The sequence below is a fragment of the Amphiprion ocellaris genome, chromosome 23 (assembly GCF_022539595.1).
Source record: "Amphiprion ocellaris isolate individual 3 ecotype Okinawa chromosome 23, ASM2253959v1, whole genome shotgun sequence".
Classification (NCBI taxonomy): domain Eukaryota; kingdom Metazoa; phylum Chordata; class Actinopteri; family Pomacentridae; genus Amphiprion; species Amphiprion ocellaris.
In genome coordinates, this window is record NC_072788.1 from 21,519,729 (window position 1) to 21,536,595 (window position 16,867).

General features: G+C 38.6%; 1 protein-coding gene across 1 annotated transcript in view; it reads left to right on the plus strand.

Annotated features, from left to right (window-relative positions):
* The window catches only part of usp12b (ubiquitin specific peptidase 12b), a 31,199-nt gene that overhangs the window by 1,765 nt on the left and 12,567 nt on the right, over positions 1–16,867 (plus strand). The window contains exons 2-8 of the mRNA XM_035952923.2: positions 5,304–5,384; positions 5,514–5,597; positions 9,117–9,246; positions 9,692–9,993; positions 12,983–13,059; positions 13,193–13,276; positions 15,150–15,347. Of these exons, the coding sequence (XP_035808816.2) occupies positions 5,304–5,384; positions 5,514–5,597; positions 9,117–9,246; positions 9,692–9,993; positions 12,983–13,059; positions 13,193–13,276; positions 15,150–15,347 (956 nt within the window). The remainder of the gene's footprint in view (positions 1–5,303; positions 5,385–5,513; positions 5,598–9,116; positions 9,247–9,691; positions 9,994–12,982; positions 13,060–13,192; positions 13,277–15,149; positions 15,348–16,867) is intronic.

A 16,867-nucleotide genomic window follows, 5' to 3' on the forward strand; every position in this document is an offset into this window, starting at 1 on the left:
ACTGTGTTATAATGTTATAATGTTATATACTATGTTGGAGTTAATTTGCCATACCTCAGGTCGCACTTTTTTGCATCTCTGTAGTAATATTGACGCTGAATGATCTGTTTTACTGCTTTTAAGTAGTTAAACGATTTGGGCCCTTAAGTGGCTTTTAGGAGGTTTTTGGTAACATCACACTTCACTGTAATTATCCTTTAGCTGAGGGTCAGATACAGAACACCTTGCATGATATTGGGGAAAAAACACAGAGATGTTCACTAGATGATTTAAATACCTCCATTAGGGAAGAATGAATCACTCTCGAAGGATCAGGGTTATTGTGAATTTGCAAAGAAAATTAAAAACGTTAAAAATAGCTGTAACACTTGGAAAGGCACCCCTTATAGTGTTTGCAGATTTATATGATCAAACAAATTAGTTGTGTTGCTTTGTGTAGTGTTATATTACATACGACTGATTTTGTTTCTTTTTTCTGTGCACGTATGAAGCCCAAACCCAGTGAATTCAGTTCAATAAATCCTCTGTGTCCAAAAACGCTTAAATTGTAATAATTTCTATTCAGTCAGACAGATTTTTCTCGATTATTAGTCACAGAAAATGACTATTGTGAGTTTTTTTTTTGGCATCAAACAGCCAAAAAGGTTGACTAACCCTAACTCATTCATGGACTAAAACAGGCTATAGGGGGGAAAAAAAACAAAAAAAACTGCAGAACTACACCAGATTAGGCCTTTAATATTATACTATATGACACTATAATTCATATACAGTGTACAGTTAAAATGAACACAAAGGACGGCAGCATACTCCATCAGCATTAGACTGGCCTGACAGTAAATAACACAGTGTTATATACTGGTTATAGCACTAAGTTATGCACACAGTATATACTGTGTTATAGTATTATATACTATGTTTGAGTTACTTTCTGCATTTCTGTGATGATATTGGCACTGAATGATCAATTTTACTGCTTTTGAATAGTTCAATTTATACAATTCTGGCACTTAAGTGGCTTTTTATACGCCTTTGATAACTCGACACTTTGTGGATTCTTGTCCTAAACTTTCCCTTTGAGGTCAGAGGTCACATTAGCGCCTTCCCCAAACACGCTAACGTTTGTTAGCATCCTACCATTGGCTGGACTCGTCTGTTGCGGCTCAGCAGCCTGTTTGGCAGGTTGATTCGGGGTTAAAAGGTCAAGCAGTGAATGAGCTTTATTTGCTCCTAACGTGGCAGCAGACGGTTCAGTTTAAAGCCACAAGATTAAGTTCTGACTGAAACTTATCCTTCTTCTATCTTCAGAGCTGACAGACGGTTGGGCAGATGCTTCACTAAAGTCTGCTGCTGTTGCTGGTGTGTGTTGTAGTTTAAAGCTCCACACAGTGTTTTGTCGGCCACACTCCAGGCCCTGTAACCCACTTAACTGTGGAGGCTAGCCTTGTTTAGCAGTGCCAGCTACACAAACACAAGCAGGGGCTGGATGTTAGCAGCAACCGGCCGGTTTGTTCAGCCTGTTTGCCGCTTTGGCAGCAGATCAGTTGCTGCCCAGAAGATATTTGTTGTTTGGGAAAATCAATTTGGCTGTGGAAACTGTGAAAGTCACCAGCAAAAAAAAAACAAAACGCAAATGTGCAGTATTAATAATGATCTTGGGGATGGATATTGATGTTGGAAAATGTGGAAAGTGGTTGCAGTTAGGAGTCAATCAACTGTAATGTTGTTTATACTTTACGGAAATTCAGAAAACTGGAATAGCACAATCTCTAAATGACTGAAAACTGTCACTAAATGTCCTATTCTTTGATCACAAACTAGATTTAATAAGTTTACAGTTAAGTCAATCCTGCTAGTAGGAGCAGATAGTCAATTTAAATCTAAATTTTGGCTTTGTAGCTTTATGTGTGCACATAATAAGCAAGAACTCCTCTCTTCAAAAGCGTATTAATATGAAGTATTTCTTATTAGTGCTATCATTTCTATTGTCTTGACACAGGTATGAGCTGAATGATGTGCAAAAAAATATGTTTATTGACTCTAATATAAGCCTTTGTTGTAGTAGCGATGATGATTTTTGCTTTTCTTTTGCAACAACAACAAAAAAGAACATTTAAAATGATGGTCAGGCATCTCTGCAGCACCACAGTGCCTCAGTTTTTATTACGCATTGTGACATATTTTACTTTTTTGTCAAAGTGCTGCTCGTGCGGTTTGGATGTTGCAGTCAGCCGGTTGAATGTTTGTTTTTGCTCTTTGATTGCACAAAATTTTGACAGAAATGTTCAGTTGCCACGTAGATGTTTAAAATGTGCCTTTTTCTGTCCATGCTGGGTTAAAAGTTGAGGCTGAAAGTTCATCCTTCACCCTGGAAACAGCCATTGACGCAAAAAGGCTCGCCACGAGATCCGTCTAATAGCTGCTGTGGAGCTTTAGATTGCATCCCACGTGTCATAATGTGGCTGATTTTAGACCAGCTTTTGACATTTCTGTGCAGCATGTTGCTTGAAAAAGAACTTTAATAGAGGTTTGTGTTTGTTGTAGTGTGTGTATGAGAGGCTCGCAGATGGGAGATGGCAGAAACCTTCTTTTTTGCAGCATCCTCTGGACTGTCGAGATTAATAATCGTGATCAGAGCGTTGAACAAAACATCCACTTAGCCCCGCTGTGTGGAATCTAGTTTCCACTGACGCTGTGAAGTCTTTCATGCTGCCCTGAGTTCACTTCACTTTCATTTCCACCGGCTCAGGAAACAGACTCGTGTCAAAGGTGTCACTTCAAACCAGCTAAATTAATTAAAGCGCATGTTTTTGCAGCTAATGTTTTCCTCTCCTCTTCCTCCCCACGCTAGTGTTTGCTGTCGTCTCTGTTTGTCGTCAGAAAGTTTGTTTTCCTGGGCGTCGCTGTGATGTTTGGAGGATAAATAGACATTTGTGTGTTCGTCACTTGCTGACTTTATACTGGCTGCATTGTGAGGAGGAGTGAAAATGAAAATGGTGTAGCTCAGTTCATGTAGTCATTCATTCCTGAAAAAAAGCTGCATCACAGTTATCATCATTTCTCTCCATCTCTCTTTGCTTCTGCCTCTCATGGCTTCATTTAGTATCCAATTTCCAGAAGTTTAATGTACCACACCCAGAACATTATTTTAAGACTATTAAAAGGCTGATATTTTCCTGTTTTTATGTATTGATGTAATATTTTCTATCTTTTTTTTTTCCAACAGACACAACTTTTTTTAAAGTTTCTCACGTGTGCAACCTGAGATATTTTCTGAATGTCTTTTTGCAAACTCAAGTTGTTTTTGTTTACCTTATTATTTAGGGATGTAGTCAACCAAAGAACATCCTGCCTACCCTTCAAACACTTAAAAAAAAAAACTAAATCTGAATGTTTTCTCTGAATCCATCGAGCACTCGGTAAGTGCACTCTACCTGCTAGCTTTATTAGCTTAAATGAATTGTAAATAAACACAAGAAGGTCATACTTACAGCATATTTAATCGTTTTAATGTAATTATTTGGTGCTTAATTGGTAACAGCAGACTCAACAGGCTCATGTTCATATGATTTCTGAAAATGTATCAACTGTACGAGAACTGAAGCCATCAATCCCTAAGTGCACTCTACCAGCTAGCCTAATTAGCTTAAAACAAATTGTAAAGAAACATAAAAAGCTACTATTTGCAGCATATTTAATCATTTTAGTGTAATTGTTTGATGTTTAATTGTTAACAGCAGACTCAACAGGCTCATATTCATATGTTTTCTGAAAATATATCAACTGTACGACAACTTTAGAGGAATATAACAAAGACAAGTTAGCTGCTGTTTCTACATGATCTGATACGTTGGTTGTTGAGCTGTAATATGTGATGTTTTTAACTACATGCAGCCACACTGAGGATTTCTTTGACGTATTGACAATCAGAGTTAACATTGAATAAATTAAAATTGACAGTCTCTGTTGGTTTGAGCTTTTTTGAAGTAGTACAAACATGCAGGTGTTCAATGGTAGCTTTCTAATCTTGGATGACTATTGATGTTGCACTTCTGAAAGTTTTCTGCAGCAGATTGCTCTTTGTGTCATGCAGACTTGCAAGTTTTACCCAAAATTGTGCGATATTGGAATAACGTGACGTTGTGATGTTTAGCTTTTCTCTGATACATATTTAAAAATGGAAAAAGTAGAGGATTTTTTACTAGATGGGAGCAGCAACTCTATTTGTGGTGTCTTTGTGGTGTCGATTTAAATAGTCAGTCTGATGGTTAATCTTTTTGGTCAATGTTAATCATTCTGTTGCTGGAATATTTCCATATAATAGATAATTTTTCTACCTTTTCAGAGTTTTTTCTTCTGCTTTGTGCTCATTTTGCTCATCTGGAGCCTTCATTTCAATCAAAAATACTCCCTTAGAAGCCTCAAATTTGAATAAATAAATGTTCTGTTAGACTTCTTGTGTAGATTAATCATGGAGAATGAGAACTCCGGAGGTTTTCTTTTGGCATTAAGCAGCAAAAAAGTCGTAACATGACGTGAGAGACTTTTTTGGCCAAATAATATAAAGGCCCCACGTCATATTTTTGTTTTTGTAGCCCTGATGAAGCCCACAGATTGTGACATTTCCTCTCAGCTCCATGTTGTTTTCAACTTCGACTCACTTCACAGATGAATCATGGGAGCAGATCTGGGGATTTTGGGTGCTGCTGGGTTGTATAACAAAATCAGGAAGTGGCCTTTAATAGCATGTCATGTACTGTCCACGTCAGGACAGAATCTGGCCTGAGTGGACTCTTTGACGAAGATATTTGTAGCCTCATGTGAAAAAACTGGATGTACAATTTGTCCAAATTAGCCTTTAATGAATGATAACCTATAAGAGAAAAGTGCAATTAAAGCGCAGATTTTGTGACATTTTTGCAAGGTGCACACATGAAATTGTCTAATTTTTTTATCTTGTCCTGTAATAGCACCCACTCTTTGTAAGTTTTAATAACGAAAGTGCTACCTTTAAACTAATATACAAGTCTGAACTCTGTGTAGAGAAAATCAGAATGTAGGGATGGAGGATGCGAAGCAGGAAATACAGCTGCAGCAAACAGATGATTGACAGTCCAGCAGAGCAGCGAGAATATAGAGCAGAAAATGCAGAAAACAATGAAGAGGAAATGAGGGACAAAAGAGGTTTTGTAATTAATAATTTTACTGTTAGGAAAACTGTCGTACAGCCACATTTGTTAGTGTGTTTGTGAAAAATGTTCCAGTAAGACTAAATTAGTTTTGTCCTGTTTTCTGCTTTTCAGGGCGCCAATGCCTCTGCCTTGGAAAAGGAGATTGGACCGGAACAGTTTCCCGTAAATGAGCACTACTTTGGACTGGTCAATGTAAGTGTCAGTCATCACAACAACATGCAACAGCTGCAAACTGCTCAGTAATGATTGTTAGATTGTTTGATTGAGACTTGTGTCCAACGGTGCTGTCGCTCAACTCAATTTCGTCTCTTTTATTTCCAGTTTGGCAACACCTGCTACTGTAACTCAGTGCTGCAGGCTCTGTACTTCTGTCGACCGTTCAGGGAGAAGGTGCTGGCATACAAGGTAAGCGATAAGAAAAACTCAACCAGCGGTATTACAGTCCACACTTCTGCATGCTTGCTTTTAAAGAACGCACCTAATAGCCTGAAAATACCAGATTGGACACAGTATAAGAAAATATTCCACCTGGATTTTAGAATGAAAGAGAGGGTTACATTAGAGGATGTGTTGTCTTTGAATTACTGAATGATCCTGTTGTACGAGTGTGAAATCATGGACTGTTTGTCGTCTTAATGTTGCTAGGCTAGCTGTTTCTTTCATGGGTTTGCTAGTTTTCATACCTTGAACTGCTGATTCAAGCACTTGTGAAGAGCCACTCCAAGTAATTGCTGAGATCTCTGAACTTTTTGGCATTTGTATGATTAGATCCAAAAGAGCAACACAAACAAGCAGTCAGACAATCATTCGAGAGTCAAACATGTTAATAATTTAGCTACATTAGGTCAGCCTCTTGATTTGGAGGTAAAGTAGAAACAAGCGCACCTAAAATTTTCATAATCATTTGATGCACAGGGAAGCTTTAAGCAGTGTGGTTGGTCAGAGATGGAAAACGAAACCTCGGGTGTGTCAAAGTCCTTTTTTTGGTTAGCTTTGGTTTCCTCTGCGTGTCTCCAACACATACTTATCTCCACAGCACAGTGTCCCCCTCTTTATCATTTTCCTTTAAGGTGGAGTAAAGAGGTTCCGGTGCCTGTGTAAAAGAGTACTAAAACCAGGAGTTATACTGTAATGGTGAAATTAATCATCTTTGCTGTATTTTGAGCTGAAAAACTGACCAAACAAATTGTGGGGACACGTGACATTTGCTGTAAATTATACAATACAATATGGGACCTGTAATACCAAGTAAGAAGTCATGTCCACCTGTGAATAAACCACCTAAGATGTATTTAAATTTCATTTGTAAACATGGCTTGACAACATAGGAAATCGTGACATTTACTAGGTTTTGGGGACATCCTTAATAATTCTTAAAAAGAGCATAAAGTTGCTAAAAGTTGGAGATTAAAATGCAGAATCTGTGTTCGTGTGGTTGAAGAGACTCCTTTTATTTATCTCTTGAACACCAAGACGGTTTATTTTACATTTTTCAGTTTTTGAAGAGGCAACTTTCTTTGGCATTTTATGTGCTATGGGTGGTTTTAATAATGACCTAGGATTTCGGTCGCTTTCTTCTGCAATGTTTACAGCTTTCTTTAATGATTCACCTGTCCGTCGCAGCAGCCGATTTCGTCGCAGGTATCGTCAGAGCTAGTTGTAGTTAAACACAGTTCGGTACATTTGTAGTGTGAAGAACAGCAGCTCTGTCTGTGCGAGAGGAAATGGAATTCAGCTGAATAAAATCAAAAGAATGCATTTATCTAAACTGGTAATGTTTTCTTCAATCTTGTGAATGGTTTTGGAAGGCATTCAGAGACTTCTTCGAGCACATTTGCCCTTTGCACCCGCTAATTTGTGACGCTGCAGCCTGAGATCGTTAAGCTGAGATAGATAACCTCAGCCCAACCTAAACCTAACTTCAAGCCACTGCCCTAAACAAGAAGAGCCGCTCTATGGAAAATGCAGTTAGTTTGAGATCATATTCTGACCACAGTTCACCTCTTTCACCTTTCAAAAACCTCTGACTAACCTGAGCTTTGTTTTCCACCCGTCCCATCATCTCACTGCTTGTGTTTGTTACCCCTGTGAGACTATTTTTAACAGTGCTGCTGCAACAAAACCTGAAACATTTGGTATATTGTGGCTGATTGTTCCTAGAAAAGTCTAGGAAGAGAATCTATGAGATATTCCTACATGTGAATCCAGAAGCTCTTGCTGCTGTAGAGGAGTGAAAGCAAAAACTGACCTCAGATCCTCCCTGTAGTAGTGATGTGGCTACTCAAGAAGACAGAAGAGCTGTTGAAGAGCTTGAGTGGAGAGTTTGGGATTGAAAAGCAGATAAGCAGAATAAGCTGCACTTGAAGCTATACTTGGAGAAACTACAGAGTGTGTTAGACTTTGATTGAAGCGTTTTATGTTTTACTTTTATGAGAGAGAAGCCTTCAGGAATGAGGAGGCGTTAGGGATGTTTCCAAGCTGCACATGTCTCATAGTGTTTCTTACGTTACTTATATTAAAGCTCTGCTTACCTCATATGAACCAGGGCATCACCTCAGATCAGCAGATATTGGTCTTTGGCTGGTTTCCAGAGGCTGATTGGTCGATGAGGGCTGTGGTGCTTTTGCAATAGAGACTCTGGAATGATTTACCTGCATAGATTAGACTTGTTAATCGAGCGCTGTTTTGAATCTTCAAACTATTGTATTTTAAAGAAAGCTCTTCATATCTGTGTGGATTTTAATATATTTTTCCTTTTCATTTCTGATTTATTACTTAATTGCTGTTTTTAATACTTTGGAAAGTGCTTTATCACTCATCTTAATGACTGAAATATAAATTCTTTAAGTCATCAGTGTCACAGTGTCACAAATGGCTTCCATAGATTAGATAAAATATCAAAGTTCAGACTGGATGCTAATAGCCTCACATTGATAAACAAACTGATTAGACTGTGGACTAGGGCTGCTGAAGTCTTTGTATAGTGACCGAGTTGCTCTTCTTCTTTTTCTTCTTCTTCATTTTCTCCTCTTCCTCTTCTTCCTCTGTCTTCTTGTCTTTTTTTGTCTCCTTTTCCTTGTTCTTCTTCTGCATTGTCTTTGTGTTCTGTCATCATCTTCTTCCTCTCCTCCTCCTGCCTCTTCTTCTTTTTCTTCTTCATCTTCTTATTCTTAATCTTATTCTACTTCTACTTTTTCTTCCTTTTCTTCTTCTCTTTCCTCTTCTTATTCATCTTCTTCATCTCATTCGTCTCATTCATCGTCTTCTTCTCTTCCTCCTCCTCCTTCTTCTTCTCCTCCTTGTTTTCTTCTTCCTCTTCTTCCTTGTCTTCTGCTTCTTCCCCTTCTTCTCATCATACCAATTCTTCTTCTTCTTCTCCTCCTCCTCTTCCTCCTCCTTCTTCTTCTTCTTCTTCTTGCTCCTACTCTTCTTCCTCCTCTTCTTCTTCCTCTCCTTCTCTTTTCTTCTCTTCCTTCTTTTCCATCATCTTCTCCTTTCTCTTCCTTTATTTATTCTTCTCCTCCTCCTAATTATTCCTCTTCCTGTTCTTCTTCTCCTCCTCCTCTTCTTCTTGCTCCTACTCTTCTTCTTCCTCTTCTTTTTCCTCTTCTTCCCCTATTCCTCCTCTTTTTCTTCTTCTTCCTCATCTCATTCTTCCTCTTATTCCTCTGCTTCTCTTTCTTCCTTCTGCTCCTCCTTCTCCATCTTCTTTTCCTTTCTCTTCCACTTCTTCCTCCTCTTCTTTTTCTTCTCCTCCTCCTCCTTTTCCTCTGTCTTCTTCTCCTCTTCTTCCATTTCATCTTCTTCCTCTCCTTCCTCCTCATTCTCTTCTTCTTCCACTTCTTTTCCTCCTCCTTATTCTTCTTCCTTCTCTTCTCCTCCTCCTTCTTATTCTTCTTCCTCATCTTCTTCTTCCTCTTGCAGGTGCAGCCTCGTAGGAAGGAGTCCCTCCTTACCTGTCTAGCTGACCTTTTCAACAGCATCGCCACACAGAAGAAGAAAGTCGGCGTCATCCCTCCCAAGAAGTTCATCTCCCGGCTGAGAAAAGAAAATGGTGATTGAAGATAGAGAATCATGTCATGGTAGCTTCTCCTTCACAGCTCTGCCAGAATGTGCAGCTGCTGCTTTTCCACCACCAGGTGTTGAGAAATATAAAATCTGAAATCTTCTCTCATCGGTCGCCCATTTAGACCAAGTTGCTTTCACAGCTGAGGTTGGTGAGGGAGAAAGAGAAGAGGCAGAGAGAAGGAATGGAGAGGAAAAAGAGGGGGAAGGGAAGCTGAGAAGTTAATCTCACAGCTGAGGGAATAAATTGTCAGCCAAATCATGCAGCGGAAAGCAGATGAAAAGCTTATAATTGGCTGAACTTCTCAATGCCAACGCCTGCTGATTTTGTTTATTTTCTGTTCTCTCTTTTTTCCACCACATCTGTCTCTGTCGATTTTCCTTTTCCCACCTTTCTCTCTGTCTTTATACATTTGTTTCCTTCTGCCTCTCAGAGCTGTTTGACAACTACATGCAGCAGGACGCCCACGAATTCCTCAACTACCTCCTCAACACTATCGCAGACCTGCTCCAGGAGGAGAAGAGTCAGGAGCGACAGCAGAACGGAAAACTGGTCCAGAACGGAGGAGGAGGAGGAGGAGGAGGAGGAGGAGGTGGAGGTGGAGGAGGAGGAGCAGGGAGTGATGGGGGAGGAGGAGGAGAAGGAGAAAGTGGAAAGGAGACGCAGCAGACTTGGGTCCACGAGATCTTTCAAGGAACGCTGACCAACGAGACGCGCTGCCTCAACTGTGAAGCTGTAAGTGGTTCACGTAGTCGGGAGTCGTCTGTTTAGACTCATTAATGTTTGAATATGATGTCATGTCGTCCTGAGAGGAAGATTTTAATCATATAAACTCACCAACCACTTTACTAGATGCACCTTACCACACCTGGAGTCTGTTTTACCTTCAGACCTGCTTTCTTTCTTCATGGCTGCAATCATTAATGTGAGAGATGTTACTCAATACTTACACGATAAATGTCAAATTGCTTATTTGATTGAGGGGGCGAGGTGGTATGAAAAGTCCTCTAATCAGCTTTTTCAGCCTTTCTATTTTCACTGAAATCTACAGATTAACTGCCTCAACCGTAACCTAAACTTGATTGCACAAAAATGATGATAAATTCTAGCTACTCAACCTCAGGAGGCAAAAAATAGAACAATGGAGGTTTGGCTTTGTTAGCACGTTTGTTAGGTGGTGAATATTAGGTTGTTGATAACAATGTTAGAGAGGAAAACAGTGCTACTCGATAAGGACAGCGAGAGGGCATAAAAGTCCATCCATTATCTGTACACCGCTTAATCCTCATTAGGATCACAGGGGGGCTGGAGTCTATCCCAGCTGACTGAGGGTGAAGGCAGGGGACACCTGGACAGGTCACCAGTCTATCACAGAGCTACATATAGAGACAAACAAGCACAGTCACACCTACAGACAATTTAGAGTCACCAATTAACCTGAGCATGTTTTGGACTGTGGAGGAAGCCGGAGAACCCGGAGAAAACCCACGCATGCACAGGGAGAACATGCAAACTCCATGCAGAAAGATCCCAGGAAGGCAAGACGCGAACCAGGGATCTTCTAGCTGCAAGCCAAAAGTACTAACCACTGTGCAGCCCCTACTTGAACCAATCAGCATAAAGATCTAGACAGTAGTTTTTCAGGTTTGCTCAGAAGTACCTGAAATTAAATTGTGGTATCAAAAGTTAGAAAATGACAAAATCTTACCAATTGATTTTGTCGAAATGCCTTTATTTCTATAAGTTTTACATATTTATTTAAAAGATAACTTTTCAACATCATCCTTGAGGGTTGCTACTCTGTTACTTGTGACTTATAAACAATCAGATTCACACAGAGCATCAGATAAATTATTTGTACACTACTGTTCAAAAGTTTGGGGTCCACCAGACAATTTCATGTTTTCCATGAAAATTCACACTTTTATTCATGTGCTAACATAACTGCACAAGGGTTTTCTAATCATCAATGAGCGTTTCAACACCATTAGCTAACACAATGTAGCATTAGAACACAGGAGTGATGGTTGCTGGAAATGTTCCTCTGTACCTCTATGGAGATATTCCATTAAAAATCAGCTGTTTCCAGCTACAATAGTCATTTACCACATTAACAATGTCTACACTGGATTTATCATTCATTTAATATTATCTTCACTGAAATAATGCTTTTCTTTCAAAACTAAGGACATTTCTAAGTGACTCCAAACTTTTGAACGGCAGTGTATTTATTAGGTTCTTTTGAGCCCTAGTACCTGATGTGCGGTTGGTATTTCTTTCTGCACTGAAAAGGTTCTGCAAGTCCCTTCTTGTGGTTGGAACACATGCAAAAGTTTGAGCCGCATTGAAACAGATCGCGACTTCCTTTAAAGGGGTTCCCATGGTTTTTGAGAAACCAATCTGACATGGTGCGAGCTTTGTGACATGGTGTGTTGAAAATTGCTATTAAAAGATGGTAAACGATGGTCACAAAGTGATGGACGTGGTTAGCAACAATACACAGTCTGTGGTGTTGAAGTGATTCCCAGTTGGTACTAAAGAGGCTGAAATGTGCCGTGAAAATCTCCCCCACATCATTCCACCACCATAGTTGCTGATAACAATGCAGAATCTTTGCTTTCATGTTGTTTACACTAAATACTGACTAGCAACAGAAATTAGAACTCATCAGGGCATGCCATGTTTTTCTAGTCTTTCATGGCCTGGTTTTGGAATCCCAGCCATTTGTGGCCTAGTTGATAGGTGTAGTCTTCTTCTGTAGCTTCAGCGTTTGTGTAGTTTGTTCAGAGATACTCCTCTGCATATCTGAAGTCTGCCATCAAAATATTTTCACCCAGAGAACCGCCGTGTTAAAGGATGGTTTTTCCTCATTTCTGCACCATTCTGTGTAAACCCTGACATGGTTGTGTGAAAGTCCAAGTAGATCTGCAGTTTTTGAAAGACTTTGGTTTTATCAAGCCAATATTCTGGTGCTTAGTTAAAGTTCACCAACCCTCTTAACCATGTCTATGCGTCTAAATACAGTGATTTCTGCCATAGGATTGGATGATTAGATATTTTAACAAGCACTGAAACAGGTTTAACTAATAAAGTGGCCTGTGATTGAGCAACAAAAGCTACACAAAATATGAAAACATTAAATCTGTAAGTTTAAGAGAGACATGTTGAGAGATTGAACTGCAACTAAAACTCAGGCATATGAGTTCTGTAAAGTGTCTTGAGACAATTTGACCTGTAACTGGCACTGTATAAATAAAATTGAATTGAAAATTGAAATTGAATCAAAATCATGTATATTTATTAATTCCCAACTGTTATTGCTTCCAATGAAGGGCAAAACATAAAAATATACAGACTTTGAATACATTTTTGGCCACAAATAACGAGATTTGGCTTGTATTTCTTCGTATTTCAAAAAATATAAAAATAACATCCCTTTAAAAAGTCTGCCAAATAGTCTGTTTGTAGAAGTTACTTTAAAAAATCAGTAGGAATGTATGATTTCATATTTACTAATAAGAAAATGGCATCAGGTGTAAAAGAAAACCAAAGTACTGTCCTCATTAAAAACCTTAAAAACCCAGAGGAACAGTAAATCATTGGAATGTTATTATAATCATAGTTGTCCACATTTTCACTGTACTTATTTACCTGGTTGGGATTTGTTTGTTATTATATTCAAAAAATAGTTTCATAGAGAATCAATGTGCTTTTATTTGTGCAGGTGAGCAGTAAAGACGAGGACTTCCTGGATCTGTCAGTGGACGTGGAGCAGAACACGTCGATCACACACTGTCTCAGGTTCGCTGCGTTCTATTCTGTTATTCTCACCTGATCAGAAGGTTGTAGAAACGCCTTGAATCTCACAGCAGGACTCCAGAGGTTGTTTCTCTTTTAAAAGATGGTGAAATTGTGTTCTTTTTCTTTTCAACAGGGGCTTCAGCAACACAGAGACATTATGTAGTGAGTACAAGTACTACTGTGAGCAATGTCGCAGCAAGCAAGAAGCCCAGAAAAGGTGGGTCATTTTATTTTTTCCTTATATTTCGTCCTTTAATCTTTTGTCTTTCTGTCGTTTTCTGCCGATACCAACTCAAGGCATCAGCTAGCCCCAAGTACAGACCCCTCAACAGTAAAAGCTTCTCCCAAAATGTAAAGTTTCTGTGAGAAACTGATTAAACCTCGCAACAATTGTGCATTACCCTTTAATGTGAAGTAGAGATGTTCATAAACTATAAATGTTATTTCTAACATTTAGAAGGTCTGTGAAGTTGTGTTTATTACAGTTCATCAACCTTTCAACAACCAATACACTCTTGTCTAATTCATGTAGCGTGGGTTTTACAGTATGTAGCTGTTTTGTTGCGACAAAAGTGGCAGATGTAACTCAGAAATAAAAGTTGTATTGTACAAAAGCAAATCTGTCATTTCCAGCTAAAACACTGTTTAAATTGAACTTTTATTTTCTGATTCATTTTGTGTAAAATGAGTTAAGCTAAATATGAACTTGATGGCTGCTACACGATATTGTGCTAAAAGATTGAGGCTAAAGCTAACAGTCTGTGATTTCACTCATAGCAATTTCCTCTGCTCAAACACAGATGCTAACATTAGCTTTGGTAGCATCTACGATGCGCAGAAACACGATGAGGAGGTACTGCTGTGTTTACATGCTATCATGGAGTTTCTTTTACTGCATCCTGCCACCTCCATGCTTCGGTGGCAGGACTATGTATTCACTGTGGTAGCCCCTGGTCACATTTTGGACAATTTTTAACTTGTTTTGGACAAATTTGGACTGATGTTGGTCTTTCTAGTTTACAATTTGTTCTTGTGTCACAGTTTTTGAGGTCAAATTTGTCTGTTTTTCCTTATAGAGCTACATGTCATGCATGATCCATTCCTAAATTGCTGCAAAACTGAAAAAACACAGTCTACAAGGTTGCAAACGTTGACACCAAAGGGATTATTCTCCCCCACAGAAAACACTGCTTCTTACTGCCTGATGCACCACGTTAGAAGATCATTTTATACATGTTGTAGTAGATCCCAACATTTAATGTAAACCTATAAGTATGTATAATAATAATGTAGTGATCAACACTGCGATAATCATTCTGTCTCTGGTTGGTTTATCAAAATGTAGCTTTCTGATCAGAGTCTCTAAATTAGGCAGCCGATGTCACTTGGACTATTTAGAATCAGATATTTTGCTGTTAGCTGTGTGGATGTGTCATCTACTGAGCTGTGAAGAAAAGTGTATCACAATGTAAAACTGTCACACAGCTACAAGCGTCGCACCACCGCCCGAAAGTTCCTCTGAGCGGATAGATATGGTAACAACTCATTCCATTAGAAAGAACCCCCAAAACCACATTTGGCGTTACTGTAGCAACCAGCCAACGCCTTCCTGTTATATTCTGAGAAGTTCACGATGGGCGTTTATTTACCAGCAGGTCTATTATTAACCATAAAGCCACTGGACGCTGCTTTGTCACGTCAGTTTTCTGTGAGTAGAATGGTTTTTATACAGTCGATGTTTGCGAGCGCCTGTTAAGTGCACCCAGTTACATCCATTAGTTTGAAAGTGCATCGCTGTCACCTGCATTAACATGGAGCAGAACACTGTGAAATGGAGCACAGGCCAAAAAGTTGGGCCAAAATAAGAGGAACATGCTGCATCTGAAGCACACTTCTAGTAGATGCTAGGAGGTGTGGAAGTGTGGTGGCATAAATTTGAAAAGCTTTTAGCCCTCTGAGTTTTTGTCCAGGACAGATCACTCTTGCTGCCTGTCTTTTTGTGTTTCTCCTTCCCCTTTCCATTCAGATATTTATCAACCTGATTTTTTTTTTGTGCGTTAAATATCAATGTGTCTCTGTGTCTCCTCCAGGATGAGGGTAAAGAAGCTGCCGATGATCCTCGCCCTCCACTTGAAGCGCTTTAAATACATGGACCAGCTGCACCGCTACACCAAACTGTCCTATCGTGTCGTCTTCCCCCTGGAGCTCCGCCTCTTCAACACGTCTGGGGACGCCACCAACCCCGACCGCATGTACGACCTGGTGGCCGTCGTTGTACACTGTGGCAGGTGGGCTTTTATTTTTAACTCCATGTTAAAAATGCATGAAAAAGGAAGCTGTTTTCTCTGCTAAACCTGCAGCATCTGCAGTGGTTTGTGTGTTATTGTTACAACTTTGGCATCACAACGCATTAGAAATATATTTAGTTGCGTTTTCTGTTTTAGTTCTTGTCAGATTTTCTGTTAATTCAATTTTTCAGCACAAAATGTTTGAATTCCATTTAATGTCGCTCTCTGTTCCAGTGCTCCTATGTGTGTTTTGCAAACTAATAGTGTATAATTACTCACCTAATCATGATTATGAAGAATTTAGCAATTCATTTTTAAATACACTTTTGCACAAAATCTATATTCTGGCAAGTGTTTGCATTTATTACCAGATTAAAGCTTACCAAATTAAATCATTAGTATAATGTATAATGTAATCCACTGCTGTGTCTGATAAATTTACAGGTTACAAATAGAAAAGTCTACTTAGAGTAAAATATATATTGGGGATGAAATAGATGTAAAAGTATACGCAACACGTATCTGCATTAGAGGATAACTGGTTATTATCCTGGACAATTTTTGGATCTGATATTTAGCATTTTTCTGAATTTCAGTTTATTGGTAGTAGCCAGTCAACATTGAAGGATAAATGTTGAAAAGTTGCTTTATATTAAACATGTAAAACATACAAATGGAGGCATTTCAGCAAATTTTTGTGTTGAAGTTTGTTATTCTAGATTTTTGCTTTTAGTTTAAATGTCTGTAAATCTGCACAAAGCAGTTACTGAGCTCCATGATTACTAATAATCAGTATCAGCTATGAAAAAAAGAAAAATATTGGCCAACACTTAATATGCAAGTACAGTTAAGATTTTCTGCTGCAAATCCTTCACATGCAATGTAGTAAGTAATGTTTATATTTAACTATATTTATGGTTAAGACATATAAAAACACAGCAGTTTCATAATCCTTTTATTCTTTATTTAATAGAAAGGCTAATATAGAAAATCTGCAAGTATTTTTCATATTAAATGTCAGAAGATCTGAATAGCCGAGTCAGTCCTGAAGAAAACAAGATCCAGTATGTATGGCTAGTCCTTATAATGAACAAGATAACAGCTTAATTACATATAAAAGTACATAAAATTACATTTACAGCTCATTAAATTACCCTGAAAATAGCCATGGGTTCATAGAATTCAGGCTTGCCTGACTGCTGTGGAAAAAAAAAAAAAAATCTATTTAAGTCACAGTCTATATGAGGAATAATCCAGCAGTGCACTTAATAAAATAATATTATTATAGGTCTAATTATCCACATGAGCATGAATGATTTTAAAAGTTAACATTTTGATAAACTTATACAGTCAGGGAGTCATTTCTAGTAGCTACATCAGAAAACAGCTAGAATGTTTAAAGGAATGTTGTGTTTTTACTGGATTAAATACTTCACAGAATAATGTGGTTAACAAGAAACATCCCTATCATAGTTCTGTTTGTCTCCTAATCCATCAGAGGACGTAACATTACTGCACTT